Source organism: Podarcis tiliguerta (genome assembly GCF_965153285.1).
Source record: "Podarcis tiliguerta genome assembly, chromosome: 17".
NCBI classification, from domain to species: Eukaryota; Metazoa; Chordata; class Lepidosauria; order Squamata; family Lacertidae; genus Podarcis; species Podarcis tiliguerta.
In genome coordinates, this window is record NC_139550.1 from 39,920,996 (window position 1) to 39,938,002 (window position 17,007).

The 17,007-nt window shown below is 44.4% G+C and overlaps 1 protein-coding gene across 4 annotated transcripts in view; it reads left to right on the forward strand.

Annotated features, from left to right (window-relative positions):
* Window positions 1-15,895, forward strand: part of LOC310668095 (zona pellucida sperm-binding protein 2-like) — a 32,537-nt gene extending 16,642 nt beyond the window's left edge. For 2 of the 4 annotated variants that reach the window (XM_083420976.1, XM_083420978.1), the window contains 9 exons: window positions 5,992-6,197; window positions 7,413-7,527; window positions 8,342-8,511; window positions 9,016-9,089; window positions 9,363-9,490; window positions 10,901-11,090; window positions 11,604-11,742; window positions 12,089-12,185; window positions 15,695-15,895. In XM_083420976.1, the coding sequence (XP_083277102.1) occupies window positions 5,992-6,197; window positions 7,413-7,527; window positions 8,342-8,511; window positions 9,016-9,089; window positions 9,363-9,490; window positions 10,901-11,090; window positions 11,604-11,742; window positions 12,089-12,185; window positions 15,695-15,774 (1,199 nt within the window). In that variant the 3' untranslated portion in view covers window positions 15,775-15,895. Of the gene's footprint in view, window positions 1-5,991; window positions 6,198-7,412; window positions 7,528-8,341; window positions 8,512-9,015; window positions 9,090-9,362; window positions 9,491-10,900; window positions 11,091-11,603; window positions 11,743-12,088; window positions 12,186-15,694 lie in introns of those variants that run through there. The other 2 variants (XM_083420977.1, XM_083420979.1) reach the window with 2 other exon arrangements.
* Window positions 15,896-17,007: the final 1,112 nt, after the last annotated feature.

The window sequence follows — 17,007 nt, forward strand, 5'->3', positions numbered from 1 at the left end:
TCGGGCAAATGATAGATTTTTGCTAGCTTGACTGGTGTCATGTACCACCTGTATATCATTTTCATAATATTCTCTCTTAAGGCATTACATGCCGTAAATTTCATGCCAGTGGTCCATAACTGTTCCCAGTCAGCCATCATTATGTTATGTCCAACATCTTGTGCCCATTTGATCATAGCAGATTTTACTGTTTCATCCTGTGTGTTCCATTTCAACAGCAAGTTGTACATTCTTGACAAGATCTTAGTTTTGGGTTCTATAAGTTCTGTTTCCAATTTTGATTTTTCCACCTGGAAGCCAATTTTTCTATCCAATTTATATGCCTCCATTATCTGGTGATAGTGAAGCCAGTCTCGCACTTTACTTTTTAATTTTTCAAAACTCTGCAGTTTTAGTTTATCTCCCTCCTGCTCCAAAATTTCCCAATATTTTGGCCATTTGGCCTTCATAATGAGTTTTTTTAGAGCTTTTGCTTCCACTGGTGACAACCACCTTGGGGTTTTATTTTCAAGTAAATCTTTATACCTTGTCCAGACATTAAACAATGCTTTCCTGACAATGTGATTTTTAAACATTCTATGCACTTTAACCTTTTCATACCATAAATATGCATGCCAACCAAAAAATTGTTGAATCCTTCTAAATCCAAAATGTCTGTGTTTTCAAGAAGCAACCATTCTTTCAACCAGCAGAAAGCTGCTGATTCGTAATAAAGTTTTACGTCTGGCAGGGCAAAGCCTCCTCTTTCTTTTGCATCAGTTAATATTTTAAATTTTATTCTTGGCTTTTTGCCCTGCCAGACAAATCTGGATATGTCTTTCTGCCACTTCTTGAAACAGTACATTTTGTCAATAATTTGCAGTGTCTGAAATAAAAACAACATTCTAGGCAATACATTCATCTTTATCGCAGCAATACGGCCTAACAGTGAAAGCTTCAAATTTGACCATATTTCTAAATATTTCTTTATCTCTGTCCAACATTTATCATAGTTGTCTTTAAATAGATTCCCATTTTTAGCTGTCATGTTAATCCCCAAATACTTCACTTTCTTAACCACTGTCAAACCTGTCTCATTCTGAAACCTCTCTTTCTCAGTTTCTGTTAAGTTCTTTTCCAAAACCTTTGTCTTTGATTTATTCAATTTAAATCCTGCTAACCGACCAAACTCCTGAATCAGTTCTAAAACTCTTCTTGTACTAGATTCTGGCTCCTGTAAAGTCAAAACAACGTCATCTGCAAATGCTCTTAATTTATATTGTTTGGCTCCGACCTGTATCCCTTTGACCAATTGGTCCTTTCTGATCATATTCAGCAAAACCTCCAGGACCGATATAAAAAGCAGTGGGGCAACCTTGTCATGTTCCTTTTTCTATTCCGAACTCCTCCGTTACAACATTATTAACAATTAATCTAGCTTTTTGTTCAGAATAGATTGCACCTATACCATTTTCAAATTCTTGGCCTACCCCCACCCCCTGGAGATTCATCTTCATAAAGCTCCAAGAAATATTGTCAAAGGCTTTCTCCGCGTCCACAAATATCAGAACTGCCTTCGCGTTGATTTTCTCCTGTAAAAGTTCCAAAATGTCTATTACATTCCTCACGTTATCAGATAAGTGTCTACCCGGGAGAAAACCTGCTTGGTCCTTATGAATCTCCTCTACTAAAACTTTCTTTAGCCTTCTGGCCAAAATGTCTGCGAAAATTTTGTAATCCACGTTAAGTAATGATATAGGGCGGTAGTTCTTAAGCTGTGTCTTTTCAGACTCTGTCTTTGGTATAAGTGTAATAAATGCCTCTTTCCACGACTCTGGTGCTTTCCCCCCCTCCAGTATATCATTGCAGACTTCTTTCAAGGGCTGGATCAGCCATTCTTTCAACGTCTTATAATATCTAGAAGTCAATCCATCGGGCCCTGGAGATTTGCCCAATTGCATACTCTGGATGGCACTTTCTACCTCTTGTTCTGTTATTCTATAGTTCAACTTTAATTTATTCTCTTGAGAGATTTTTTGTAGTCCATTTACTTTCAAAGATTCCTCTATATCCAACTCTTTCTGTGGTTGTTGTGAATATAGCTGTTTAAAATACCTTTGGAAAGAACTTCTAATTTCAACTGGGTTCTGTATAATTCTTCCTTCAACCTCCAAATTAGTAATTGTATTTAACTTTTGTCTCTTCCTCATTTGCCACGCTAGTAATTTTCCACACTCATTTGCCGATTCAAAAGTCTTCTGTCTCATTTGTCTAATTTTCCATTCTATCTCTTGATTTATCATTTGCATATATTGAACTTGGTATAACTTTATCTCTCTCAAAATTTCCTGTGACTTTGGTCTTGCTCTTAGTCTCTTTTCTCCTTCTTTGATCTTCTCCAATATTTTATCTCTCTTTTCCTGTTGTAATCTCTTCTTTAATGCATTTTGTTGTATCAAGAGCCCTCTCATAACAGCTTTGCTTGCGTCCCAAACTGTTCTTTTCTCAACTGTAGTATTCAAATTAATCTCAAAATAATCTCTCAAGGATTTCTGGGCCTTTTTAGTCACTTCTTCATCTCTAAACAAAGTGTCATTCATCCTCCATCTAAAGGAACCAATTGGTATTAAGTTCATCACCATCTTTACTGCATTATGGTCGGAGCAAGTCTTTGGGCAGATTTCCACTTTTTTAATTTTTGGTGCCAGCACTCTAGTAATCCAAATTTGGTCAATTCTTGTCCATGTCATTTTGGCTTCAGAAAAGAAAGTTCCCTCTCTCCCTAGAAGTTCCCTCTCTCTTTGTTCTCCAAATGTCTATTAAATCCAAGTTGTCAGTCAACTCAAAGAAAGTTTTCGGTAGTCTACCATCTTTGGTGACTACCTGCCGTTGCGCCTTATCCATATTCGTAGAAACTACACCCTTCATGTCTCCCATCAAAATCACATTGTAGTCCAAATAGTCTGCCAGTGTCTCATGCAACTTTTTAAAGAATTCAGATTTTCCTTCATTCGGTGCGTATACACCTACTATCAAATATTTCTCTCCATGATATTGAATTTCAATTGCCAAATATCTTCCATGATCATCTTTAAAAATGAATTTCGGTGATAGGCTCTCCTTAGCATAGATAACTACTCCTCTTTTTTTTACTTTGTCCGAAGAAATAAATTCTTGTCCCAATTCTTATTAATTAGAACTTTCCTATGGAGCCTTATCACATGAGTTTCTTGCAAGCAAATCAGATCTAATTGTTCCTTTTTTAATATATGAAAAATTTATTTCCTCTTTCTTGCCGAGTTCAAACCGTTGCAATTCCAACTTAATAGTTGTCTGTTAATCGGTGGTATTTTCTCGTCAGTAGCAACCGCAATCTCTTTCGCTTCCTCAGCTGTTTTTCTGGTCTTGGCAGATTCCTCCAGTAATTTCTGTATAGATTCTGTATTATAATTCACTTGTTGGCCCAAATTATTAATGCTCACTGTATTTTGATTAATACTTACAGTATTTTGGTCTATTTTAGATGATGCTTCTGCAACTCTTTTATTTGTTTCAGCTACCTCTTCTGTCAGTTTATTTATTGATTCTTGGATCCTAGCCAACCCTGCGGCTAGAACCTCTTCAGTCGACATGCCTTTTGATTTGGGCTGTGCAGGAGCACCTCCTGATGGGCCAGATATAGAAACTCTCCTCTGTCCACTTCCCGTGTGAAAAGATCTGCCAGATCTGCCTTGTAGTTTTTTCCTGAAGCGGCTCTAGTTTCCCTTTCCCATCTGCCATACCACACAAGATAAGAGTTCAATGTCTTTTCCCAGCTGCAGCTAACTTACACAGCTTTAGAAGACAGTGGAAAATTCCTCAGTTATTTTATAACAGTTCCAACGTCCACTAGGGGGACACAATGTTAACAAACTGTTACTTTCGTAGAGAAAAAATGTCTCCCTTCTTTTCCTTGGACCCCCTGGTTATTAACCGGAAACTTTAGTATCCGAGTGGACCCAACAGAAACACTGTAGTAAATTGCAGAGTTATAAGTCACAAAGTATCTTTCCGTGATCCCTTCCAGAGGCTTTTATTGTCCAGGCATCCGAGCGATGTTTCTTAATCGTAAAAGTCTTTTCAAACAGGCAAAATATCTTTCCGTCTTTCCCTCCTCTTCTCCTGCTGCCAGAGGGGGGAAATCTTTCTCTAGACTTTCGGATTTAATCCTTTCAAAGATGTCTTTGAAGGTTTTAGCTTGCAAAGTCTTTGCTTTAAACTATTTACAGAGTGGAAGGCTGACTTCCTGTTTAGACCTTACCGCCTCGGTTTCCGATTAAGTATTTATTTTACTTTGAGTCCCATTCAAATCCAAATTTTACAGTCCTTATTTTCTTTAAATTTAGTATTTCCCCTACTCACGGGTGCTTCTTTTTGTAATCCAAATTGTCCCAGGAAAAAGCCGCCGCTCTCCGGTAACAGCTGTGCGGCGTCGCTCCAAAGAAGTAGCGATCGACTCTCAGCACCGCGCCACAAACCCCGCCACGCTCCGGAGCCCGTACCGGACTCCTAAAACGTTTTGGGGGGGCGCAAATGGTGCCCGCCGAGTCCCACGGTCGTAGGCTTCCTCCGCCTACGATTTCAAGGGTCCACCGCGTCGTCGTAACGGTAGGACCCTGGCTTCTCCGGAGCTCTCCCTCCACAGATCAGAGGGAAGCCGCCATTACCGATGGCGCTCGACCCGGAAGTCCAGGGGGTGGGTACTTCTGGTTTGCCTGTAAAGAACACCAATATTTAGCTATGAATATTGAATAGCTTGGCATCATTAAAACAGTGGTGACTAAATGGAGAAGTTATGCTAAGGTTTAGATAACTATTTGTATTGTTTGTAATGTTGATGCTTGGTGTAGAGGGTGATTTAGCCTACCTTGAAGTGTTATGGGGAGGACAAAACGAAAGTGGGGCACTCCAGTTCTCCATCCTGGGCAGCTCCTGGAAGAAAGTTGCAATGTTACAGAATTCTGTGAGCTGCTGAATGTAAGAGGCACCCTCCTGTTGCAGGGGATGCTGGTCCACTAGGGGACACTGTCCCACTCACCTTAGTCTTCCCTCAGCCAGCCCTCACCTGTCTACAATTGGTGCAGGGGAAGGCCCTGCCTGCCTGCCTGCTTGCTTGTCCTCCTTAGTCTCGGCAGGGAGTAGGATGGGGGTAAAGCTGGAATCAGTTGTCTCTGCTGGTCATTGGCTCTGGTTTCTTCTGCCTTACCAGTCCCAGTGGGTGCCAGCCACTATTCTGTTGACTCCTGGAAATATAGCTAAGTACTAGAGTGGCAATTTTCAGTAAATAGAGATTAGTTTCTAGCCTGCAATAATTATTCTAGAAATTGTGCCTAGAAGCATAAAACAAATTGGCCCTTAGAGAGGACTTCCAGGAGAAGGTTGGGCGGGACAAATGGTTGTGGGATTCTTTTGCTCTAGGCAAGGTGAGAATTGATGGCCCTTTTCACTTCATAATCAGTAGCTCTACTTCAAGTACTCTTCAGTGGGCTAGGTGGTAAAAGCATGTTAAATGAACACAGATATGATTTGTCATTGTGTGTGGATCACATTCTGTTTGAGAATCCACAGGGAGCACCTTGTCTTTGTAGGTGCTCCACAACAAAGAGCCTTAACTGTGTGAATGGGGTGGAGGTGTGGCCAGTGAAGGGTTAACAAACATGTGCAGGGCCTTTCCAGGTGAGTGGCCAGGCACTGTGTCCCACCTACCTAGACCCAATGCGACCTGAAGTGGTGTGCCTCCGTGCACCTGTGCAATACCTGAGCCTTGGCAGGTGGCTTACCCTGAAGAGCATTTGCTTCCAGCCTCATGCAAATATTCCTTTTGGAGGAATTGTCCTTGTCTGCTGCTCGGCTGCCTAGAAAGTTGTACTACTGTTAAATCATGCCGGTGGCATCGGAAGGGCAGGTAGAATGCAAATGGACGAGGGTTCCTGCTCCTGAAAGCCTTGCTTCTTCCTACTGCCTCCCTCCCAGTGCTGCCCCAGGCTGAGGGATTCTGTGATGACGAAGCCCTCTACCTAGTGGTGAAACGAGGCAACGTGGACCAGGACTGGCTTCCCTTTGCGGGGGACGATCTTTTGACTCGGGAGAAGGCGCAGGCACTCGGCTATACTTTGCTGGACAATGGGACCCACTTGGCCTTAAGGGTGCCCAGGCAGGCAGCCCACGTGCGCTATGAGGTAAGGGGAACATGGTGTGTGTGTGTGGGGGGGGTGTGTAGAAGCTTGGGTTGCCCAGCCATGAAGCGGGGAAACAAGAAGCAGCTGTGAGGGGTACGGTGGTTGGTTTCCTTGGGGTAATTGTTTCCCAAGAGTCATAGGCGCCAACGCCCTGGGTGCCCGGGCACCCACAAATTTTGGTGCCAGGCCCTGGGCACCCACAGTCATGGGGCCAAGCTGGCACTCCTGCCAATAATATGGTTCTCTGGCAAGCTCACTTGTACTGTACAAGTACTTTTAAATGTAACACATTTCCACCCTGCTCCCTAGCTGAAAATGCTCCCAGAGCAGCTTACAAAAGTCAGTAGTAAGACGGTTCTTTCCAGGTTATTGTTAAAAAGACATGATGTACATGGAAGCAAGAATGGAGCTAGAGGAACCGCAGGTGCCAGTTCTTAGTCCTGGTGCATGAATGAACAGCTGGCGTGTAAATGATTCTAGTGGTATGATGAGAGAGGACCACAGGCAGCTGGCCTTGACGGCAGCGGCACCACAAGAGGCCTTCTTCCCTTCTCTGCTCTTGAGCATGTTTGGCACTGGGTACCATGACCAGAACGGCAAATCTCTTTGCTTCAGCAAAAGGAATTACTTACCCCCTATTCTCCACCTCCAACAAAAAATCCTTTTAAGGGCCCTGCTTTGCTTTCAGTAGCCCTGAACCCAGGCCCTTGAGCTTTGTAGGAGGAACCTCTTTGCCTCTGCTAGAGATCCATCTAAGGCTTAAGGTGACCTTGAGAATCTGGGGCAGAAGACAGGCTGATGTTCCAGTCTTCTGCACACTAATGTGTGAGTGCTGATGACTAGAAACTGTGTAGGAGATAGTTTGAATCTTTGTTGGTGCTTTGTCTGAAATGGGATTTGTGTGTTGTGGGGAGCATCCTTGGCAGTGAAAGATGTCCACAGTCTGGCCTGGGCCTTGGCAGGTGCCCACCTCGTCCATTGGCTGCTGGATATCCTCTTCCATTAATCCAAGATACGGGTCTAAAAGGGCCGTTCATGCTGCTACCTCCCACTTTGTCCAGAGGGAGGATGACTGAAACCAAGGGTGCAAGCAGGTAATTGAGGACTGCAGAATATCCACCCTGGGTTGGAAGTGGTGGCGGTGAGGTTGTCTAAGCCTCCCAATGCAGCCGGCTCTTAACTTGTGCAACTAGTCTGGTCCCCTTTGCTTTGTAGGAAATAGATTCTTTTGGGATTTTGGTCACCTTCCGGTTGCAGCTGAAGGACTATCGTCTCGCTGAAATGATAGACTTTGCCGTTGCCTGCAACTTCTCTCCAAAAGACCTCATTGGTAATCTCTCTCTCGAGCCCAGGGGCAAGGGACCCTTTCCCATATGGGGGCCACCTTCCCTTCTGGGAACCACATGCCAGGGGTGGGTGGAGCAAGAAACAAAAGAGGATAGAGCATCTGATGCTCTGCATAGCAATGTGCATTTCTGTTGTGTTGTACTCTGTATTTTTATTTGCTTTTCCTAATGTCAGTTCATAATTTCTATCATGTCCATCCTGGCAACCAGCTATTTGTTCTTCATTTTCATTAGCAGAGAAAATGGTTTAATTTGATGGTACAGTGGTACCTTGTGTTACGTACTTAATCCGTTCCGGAGGTCCGTTTGTAACAGGAAACCACTCGTACCATGAGGCATGCTTCCCCTAATGGTGCCTTCCGCTGCTGCTGTACCGCCGGAGTGCGATTTCCGCTTGTATCCCAGGGCAAAGGTTGCAACAAGGGGCATCTGCTTCCGGGTTAGCGGAGCGCGTAACTCGCAGCATTCATAAGGGGGACGGGACGTAACACGCGGTACCGCTGTATTGAAGTCTCCTGCTTGCTACTCTGCTTATATTCAGCAAGCCACCTTCTCTCATCTTCTTGTCGCTTCCGCTTCTTGACTAGTCTGTGGAGGCAGATTTAAGGGAGCACAACCAGTTGGCTTGCACTGCATGTGGAGCCTTGGGGGTGCCACAACTATGTTGTAGAATGGAAGGTGAGAGGCAGGGTGTGTGGAATTTGGGTGTCCCTCAGGGTGCTGTTGAAATTTGAGACCCCAAGGTCTGCCACTGCTTGTCTGTTATGCTCTGGCATATATAATATATTTCCCTTGCAGATTGCCTGGCTAATGGCACAGTGAGGATCTCTGCCTTGAAGCTAGTTGGCACCCCAGATCTGGTGCCTTCTGGCCTAGTGCTGAGAGACAGACGCTGCAGGCCACTTTCGGTGACAGAGGAAGGAGCAACGTTCATCTTCAACGTGACCTCTTGTGGGACAACTCGCAAGGTAAGAAATAGCTGCTTTGTCAGGAGCAGAGTCCATGAGGCCACTCATGTTAGAAGAAGATGGTTCCTGAATGTTTGCTCCATCAGTTCATGTCAAGCTCAAAAAACCATGCTCGCTCTTGATTTGGATTGTCTTGGGTTGAAGCAGCCTGCCTCTTCCTTAGCTACTGGAGATGACTGTGAAGCTTGGCACAAAGTCTTTTAGTCTGGTACTTGAGGCTCCCTGCCTCTCAGGGTTGTTGGGAAGATGGAGGGACAATGTACATGCACAACAAGTGCTACGCTGAGCTCCTTGGGGAAGGAACATTAAGACTGGAGTGGGGTAAGCTGTGGTTCTCTGGATGTTGCCAGATTCCAAATACCCAGGAGCCAGCATGGCCCATGGTGGGAAGGGGATATTGGGAGTTGTAGCCCAACCGCATCTAGAGGACCCCAGGTTGCCCAGCCTCTGCTCTAGAAGATGGTTGAAACCGCCTCCTGTTTTATCGTCTAATCTCATCTGCAGTTTGAAGATGCCACCATGTCCTATGAAAACGAAGTCCTCTATTTTCTCACAGGCCAAGCAGCACCTATCTATCAGTGAGTACTCGTGGTTTGGGCGAAGGACTGGGGAAGGAAGCTGTTTACCGCATTGTAATACAAGGGTCACTTGGTGACATGGCCCCCATGTGCAAGCTTGTCCTAGAAGGAGATGCATCCTGCCTTTAAACATAACCAGCTAGAACTCTTGTGCCAGTTTCTGCTGCAGCTTCCTTTCTCCCCCTCCACCCCTCAAAGCAGGGCTATGCCCTCAGAACTGTTCTGGACTGGAAGGGTAACGAATGGACTATTCTCTCACTTGTATTTTTCAAGGTTGAAATGTGCTTGCCGGTACTTTATTGGTGATACCCTGTTGCTCCAGTACAGCCCAATAGAAGCCCCATCGCCAAGCATCCTGCCTGGGCTGGGGGTGCTGGTGCTTGCCCTTAAGCTGGCCAGAGGTAATGTCACAGTACAGCCTTCTGTGGGAGCCTTGCAGGTTAAGGCTGCAACCAAACTTTATCTCAAAATTTGTGAATTTTATCTCAAAACAGCAGACAGGAATAGATAAAACATCTATGAGGAACATTTTTTCATCTGACATCAGGGATGGGGAACCTGTGGCCCTTTTAGACATTGTTGGACCGCAGCTCCCATCAGCCTCAGGCAATATGGCCAGTGGCTGTGGGTGATAGGAGATGCAGTCAAAGATTTGTAGGGACAGATCTACATGATAATACAAATATTGTATTGATGCTACTCCTGTGTGTTGAGGGAGAATACTTCTTAAGATGTTGCTAGTCAAATGCAATTGCAGTAAGTATTCACATTGTCTCCCCCCCCCCAAAGGTAGGGAGATTTAATCCAGCCTACAGTCTTTGAGTGTTGAATACCTAGTTTATGCATTGTGGGCTGAAAAGTTCTGTTGCATTTTCTTCCATCACCCCAAAAGCATGTGGAGGGGCATTTTAGGAGCAGCCAGGAACATCTCTTGGCTGTTTTGGGTGGGTGGGGGTGGGGTTATCAGTGGCCTAGTTGGGATTCCTCACAGCAAGTGGTTTGGTAGTGAGCACCAGACTTTCCCAGACCACCTAGCAGAGATGCAATACACAGAGATGTATTGCAGAAAGGGATTCTTTTTGCTCAAAGTCACTTTTCCAAGCTCCTCAGGAGTTCTCCCACCTTGATCCTTGGGAGCAGCTTTTTGTGTGATGGTGGAGGATCTGTTTGGGCAGATTTCCATTTGATTTGCTCTAGATTCAGGCAATTAAAAAGCTTGTTCTCTGTCACTGGTATGAGGTCTTGCCATAGTTCTCTGTGATCTCTCAGCCCTGGTACCAGAGCTGAAAGCAGAGGCGCCACTTGCATTGCACCAGCCTGGCTCTCGTGCTGGAGAACAGAACCTACTAGGGAGAAATAGCCTGGGCCAGCTGCTCTCAACCTTGAGACCCAACTCCATCACCCCTGACTGCTGGCCATGCTGCCTAGGAATGATGGGAGTTGTAGCCCGACAATATATGGGGGCTTAAGGTTGAGAAAGGCTGACCTGGTTGGAAACTCAAGGCAGTAGAAACGTAAGATGATTGGAACACCACTGAACTTGAAGCATGGGAAGCCCCAACAAAAATTTATAATTTGGCAGAATATTTGGACTATATGATATGTATTTGTATAATTTGGAATACTTAATGTGATTTGATTGGATTGTTAAAATGGAAAATTTAATAAAAATTATTTTTTTAAAAAGAGAGAGACAAAGGCTGACCTGGACTGCTCAGTGCCAGCCTTGGCTTGTTAAAAGCAACTAATTCCTCTGGGTTTGTTAAGGTTCTGATATGTGCTTTTCTTCCCCCCTGCGGCACCCTGGCAAGATAAGTCCTACAGCAGCTTCTACCAAGACATGGAGCACCCGGTAACTCGCTACCTTAGAGAACCGCTTCACTTCCAGGTTGAGCTTCTCCACAGCGAGGACCCACAGCTAGAACTTTTTCTGGAGGACTGCTGGGCTACAGCATCTTCTGACAGGAAGAGTCTTCCGCAGTGGAACATAGTGATGGACAGGTAAGAGTCTGAATAATACATTACTAGTTCTAAGAGCAAGGATGATGTTTTCACAGCCTGTTAATTGAGGGGTGAGGTGGTTGGCTGGTTTGGCTGCATTTTAAAATTATATCGTTCCCTTAGGTATCTGGGGCAAAAATAGAAAAGCACTTCTGGGTGGAGGAGTGATGCCAAGAACTGAATGAAATAATACAAAAACACAACACAAGGCAGAATGGAGCATGAGAATCAGTACTACCTGCTGCTGTATTCTCTTAAGTACCTGACCATATTGAAACAAACATTTCTTAAAGGGGGAAGGGAGTTTTAGTAAATTTCAGAAGCCAGAGACAGGGGTACTAGGCTTGTGCTGAGCATCACAAGTGTGCATAATAGCAGGTCACAGGCTCCAGCTTTTCTTGTGGCATTCAGGCTGCCCCGGTGTGTTCATTGCCATGGGGCTGCTAGCCCACAATGATGTGGCAGCAAGGCTTGTATCTCTTACCTTCTCTGTCATGTTTCCCCCACCCCAAGTTGTGAGAACACAGAGGACTCTCATCAAACCACATTCCATGGAGTGACTGAGGACTCTGTCCCGTTCCCTACACACCTGAAGCGGTTTGAAGTGAAAATGTTTACATTTATGGTGGACAACCAGGCACTTCAGGGGCAGGTAAGGGAAGCTCTTGACCATGGGATAATGCTTGCTATTGAACTCTCCCCCCCCCCACACGTGGTCCCATAAGAGTACAGACTTGCCTGCTGTGCTCTGATGGTTTCTGTGGATGCAAACAGTCTTAACTATTACTTTTTATTCTTGTAAGCTGCCATAGGAATTAAAGTTAAGGGCACCATATTGATTTAAAACAATAAAATTAAAGCTGAGCTGGTATGTATTTTGGCACAAGGAGACACGTGCTGGGGGCAGGGAGGGGAGGACGTAGTTGTCGGTATCCTGACAGTTGGGAGTTTTGCTTCCTGGTTCTCCTGCTATGTTATGTTGCTTTTACTGTCCTCAGATCTACTTCCACTGCAGTGCAGTCATCTGTGATTCCAGCTGGCTGGCCATGGACACCTTTTGTGCCCGGCGCTGCATTCCCAGAAGGCAGAGAGTTGGTAGGTGTCTTGTGAGGTAAATGGCTTCTGTAGAGCTCTCTACCTTCAAATACAGCAGCAGGAGATCTGTGGCTCTCAAAGAAACGTGGCCAATGGGAACTGTATTCTTAATAGTGGATCGCAAATTCCTCACCTCTCTTCTAATCCCCTGCCAGAGGCCAGCATGGCTTTCCCTAGAACACAGGTGGGAAACCTTTCTCACTCTGCACGCCATGTCCTTGGCAGGATCTGCTTTGCAGGCCAACCCATCTGTCAGTCACCTGAAAGGAGGACTAGCCTGCACAGCCAATGCAAAATTGAACCCCACCCCCATCAGCAGACAACCCTGTTTTCTTGAAAGGTGGGTGTGGTTTTCTGGGGAAACAGATAGAATCATAGAATCATAGAGTTGGAAGAGACCACAAGGGCCATCGAGTCCAACCCCCTGCCAAGCAGGAAACACCATCAGAGCACTCCTGACATATGGTTGTCAAGCCTCTGCTTAAAGACCTCCAAAGAAGGAGACTCCACCACACTCCTTGGCAGCAAATTCCACTGTCGAACAGCTCTTACTGTCAGGAAGTTCTTCCTAATGTTTAGGTGGAATCTTCTTTCTTGTAGTTTGGATCCATTGCTCCGTATCCGCTTCTCTGGAACAGCAGAAAACAACCTTTCTCCCTCCTCCATGTGACATCCCTTCATATATTTGAACATGGCTATCATATCACCCCTTAACCTCCTCTTCTCCAGGCTAAACATGCCCAGCTCCCTTAGACGTTCCTCATAAGGCATCGTTTCCAGGCCTTTGACCATTTTGGTTGCCCTCCTCTGGACACGTTCCAGTTTGTCAGTGTCCTTCTTGAACTGTGGTGCCCAGAACTGGACACAGTACTCCAGGTGAGGTCTGACCAGAGCAGAATACAGTGGCACTATTACTTCCCTTGATCTAGATGCTATACTCCTATTGATGCAGCCCAGAATTGCATTGGCTTTTTTAGCTGCCGCGCCACACTGTTGGCTCATGTCAAGTTTGTGGTCAACCAAGACTCCTAGATCCTTTTCACATGTACTGCTCTCAAGCCAGGTGTCACCCATCTTGTATTTGTGCCTCTCATTTTTTTTTGCCCAAGTGCAATACTTTACATTTCTCCCTGTTAAAATTCATCTTGTTTGTTTGGGCCCAGTTCTCTAATCTGTCAAGGTCGTTCTGAAGTGTGATCCTGTCCTCTGGGGTGTTAGCCACCCCTCCCAGTTTGGTGTCATCTGCAAATTTGATCAGGATGCCCTTGAGTCCATCATCCAAGTCGTCGATAAAGATGTTGAATAAGACCGGGCCCAAGACAGAACCCTGTGGCACCCCACTAGTCACTCTTCTCCAGGATGAAGAGGAACCATTGATGAGCACCCTTTGGGTCCGGTCAGTCAGCCAGTTACAAATCCACTGAGTGGTAGCATAGTCAAGACCGCATTTTACCAGCTTCTTTACAAGAATATCATGGGGCACCTTGTCAAATGCCTTGCTGAAATCAAGGTAGGCTACATCCACTGCGTTCCCTTCATCTACCAGGCTTGTAATTCTGTCATAAAACGAGATCAGGTTAGTCTGACATGACTTATTTTTCAGAAATCCATGCTGACTATTGGTGATGACAGCATTCCTTTCTAGGTGCTCACAGACTGTTTGCTTAATGATCTGCTCCAGAATCTTCCCTGGTATTGATGTCAGACTGACTGGGCGGTAATTATTTGGGTCCTCTCTTTCCCCCTTTTTGAAAATAGGGACAACATTTGCCCTCCTCCAGTCTGCCGGGACTTTGCCTGTTCTCCAGGAATTCTCAAAGATGACTGCCAGTGGTTCTGAGATCACATCTGCCAGTTCTTTTAATACTCTTGGATGCAGTTCATCTGGCCCTGGAGACTTGAATACATCTAAACTAGCCAAGTATTCTTGTACTATCTCCTTAGTTATTCTGGGCTGTGTTTCCTCTGCTGAATCATTTGCTCCAAATTCTTCAGGTCGGGCATTGTTTTCTTTATCGGAGAAGACTGAGACAAAGAAGGCATTGAGGAGTTCAGCCCTTTCTGTGTCCCCTGTTTGCATTTCTCCATCTTCTCCTCTGAGTGACCCCACTGTTTCTTTGTTCCTCCTTTTGCTACGAACATACCCATAAAAGCCTTTTTTGTTGCTTTTAACCTCTCTAGCAAGCCTGAGTTCATTCTGTGCTTTAGCTTTTCTGACTTTGTGTCTACATGTGCTGGCTATTTGTTTGAATTCCTCTTTGGTGGTTTCCCCCCTTTTCCATTTTTTGTACACATCCTTTTTTAATCTTAACTCAGTTAGAAGTTCTTTAGATAGCCACCCTGGCTTCTTTAGGCACCTTCCGTGTTTCCGTCTCATTGGTATTGCCTGAAGTTGTGCTTTTACTATCTCCCTCTTAACAAACTCCCAGCCATCATGAACTCCCTTTCCTTTTAGTATTACTGTCCATGGGATCTCACCCAGCACTTCCCTAAGTTTTATGAAGTCGGCTTTCTTAAAGTCAAGAAATTGAGTCCTAGTATGCTTGGCTGCTCCTTTCCGCTGTATAGTAAACCTCAGAAGAGCATGATCACTCGCGCCTAATGATCCTTCCACTTCTACCCCACTAACCAGGTCATCAGCATTGGTTAGGACCAGATCTAAAATGGCTGTTCCTCTTGTTGCTTCTCCCACTTTCTGGACAATGAAGTTGTCTGCAAGGCCAGTGAGGAATCTGTTTGACCTTATGCTCTTGGCTGAGTTTGACATCCAACAAATATCCGAGATGGGTCAGCTCAAAAAGAAATGCACTCAGCAATTGATGTCTTATCATGTGCGCACATGGATATAATGCACAGGCAGAGTTTTTTGTTTTAAACTGATGAGCAGATAGTCTCAGTACTGAGATGTCTATTGTTGCCATACCTCAGAGGCCTTTTTATGGCTACAGGTTCATGCAAGCTAAACATATCATTTAGACTGCTCCTTAAAACACAACTATAATAGAAATTGCTTTATAATGAGGAATTGTGATATTAAGTCTAAACCTCATGAAGACATAATGGCACTACTTATGAAAGCATCTGTTTATGACTCTGGAAATCTAACTTAGGAGAGCAGCCTGGCTGAGGCTATGCTGCGGACCACGCAGTTCTCCAGGAGAACCACAGTGCAAGCTGGACTATTACAACTTTCTGTAGCATTTCAGGAAATGGCTTTTGTTCATTGGGTTTCTATAAACTAATGGCATTTTGGGACCTATGCAATAGTAAAGAAAAAATGGAGTAGAACACGTGCAGTTGATCCTTAGCCAGTGCAAAAAAATGCTTGTCAGCATGTTCAACTGAGATGGTAAAAAGACATTGAAAGTGTGAGATGATACATTTTGATGGAAAGTGGATTTCAAATCTGCATAGCTTATTAGCTACATTATACTGGTTGCATAGTCCCTCTGCTTTAGGAGGATGTAAATGAATGTGGTAATGCTGCCTTTTCCACCCTCCCTTTCCAGGCCGAAGCATTGATTCTACCCGCAGTCGGCAAGTACATGTCTCATCTGGACCAGTTGTGATAAGGAGGGACCATACTTGACCATCCTAGGAATAGGAAGAGACTGGACTAGGATCATCATTTAGCAACTGAAATGGCAAATGTTGTGTTGCTGGCTGTTTCAGCGGTGTACATCTTGTGCAATAAAGGTATACAATAGAGATTTTCAGAACTTTTGCTTTTTAGGGGTGGGAAAAACTAAAAGGCCAAATATTTGATTAGTAAGCACCTTATCTAAACTATTGCACTGACCTCTGTATTGGAAATTCTGTTTCCTACCTCTGAAAGAAGGGCTAGAGCATTCAAAGCGGCTAAACTGCATTTAAGGAGATAAAGCAAGATCTGACTTGCTACCCACCCTAGGCTCTGAAGCAAAACATGGGAAGCTTTAAATTTTGCATTAAAATGAAAATTACAAGCACCATAAGTTTCTTTCCACCGCATTGCTCAGAAGCTATTGAACTCCTTTTAGACATTAGCCTGGTTTTTCCAGGTGTTAACTTCCATAGTGGCTGGAAACCTGCTTAGCTAGAGGGCAAGGAGTGACCTCCCTTACAAGAAGGGCCTCTGGAATTAGAGACTCTCCTACTTCAGTTTTCACCATGACTGGCTCTATCAACCTCAGCACTACACTGAGTTTGAGGTTACTTTAAAAAAAAGAATAGAGGATATATTTATAACAGAGCAATACAGCTACTGTTCTGGGAATTAGAATGTGTGGCAACTCAGAAAGGAATTACTTTTAAGTCAGAAGACTACCATTTGCTGTCAAACAGCTGAGGGAAAAAATCTGGTTGTCCTAAAACCATACAAGGGGAAAAAAGTAAAAATAGATGTTGATAAAATACTGTCCCTTCCGCTTGTCCTAAAATTACAGAGAAAGTAGGCCAAATGTTTTAGAAGCTGCAAACAATAGATAATGAAACAAGCATAAACTCCAGTGGCATAGAAGAATTGGGGGGGGGGGGGGTTGAGGTTGCTCAGCTGTGCCATTAAGCAGAAGTTATCCTAAATAGGCCTGGCTTTAGGTAACTGAAGGTCACTAGACTTACGCTGCAGATGCATTGTAGTATTAAATGGTGCCATGGATACATATATCCAATACTGATACCATGAATTGACACCACAAGGAGAAGAAACACTGCTGGTAGTTTTCTGTAGCTAAAAAATTTCATCAGAATGTCAATTAAGTGCCTGTTCACCATTTAAGGCGCCTAAGAGAAATCGGATTTCACATTAACAAAAGGGGAGAACCAGGAGAGAAAGACAGCAGAG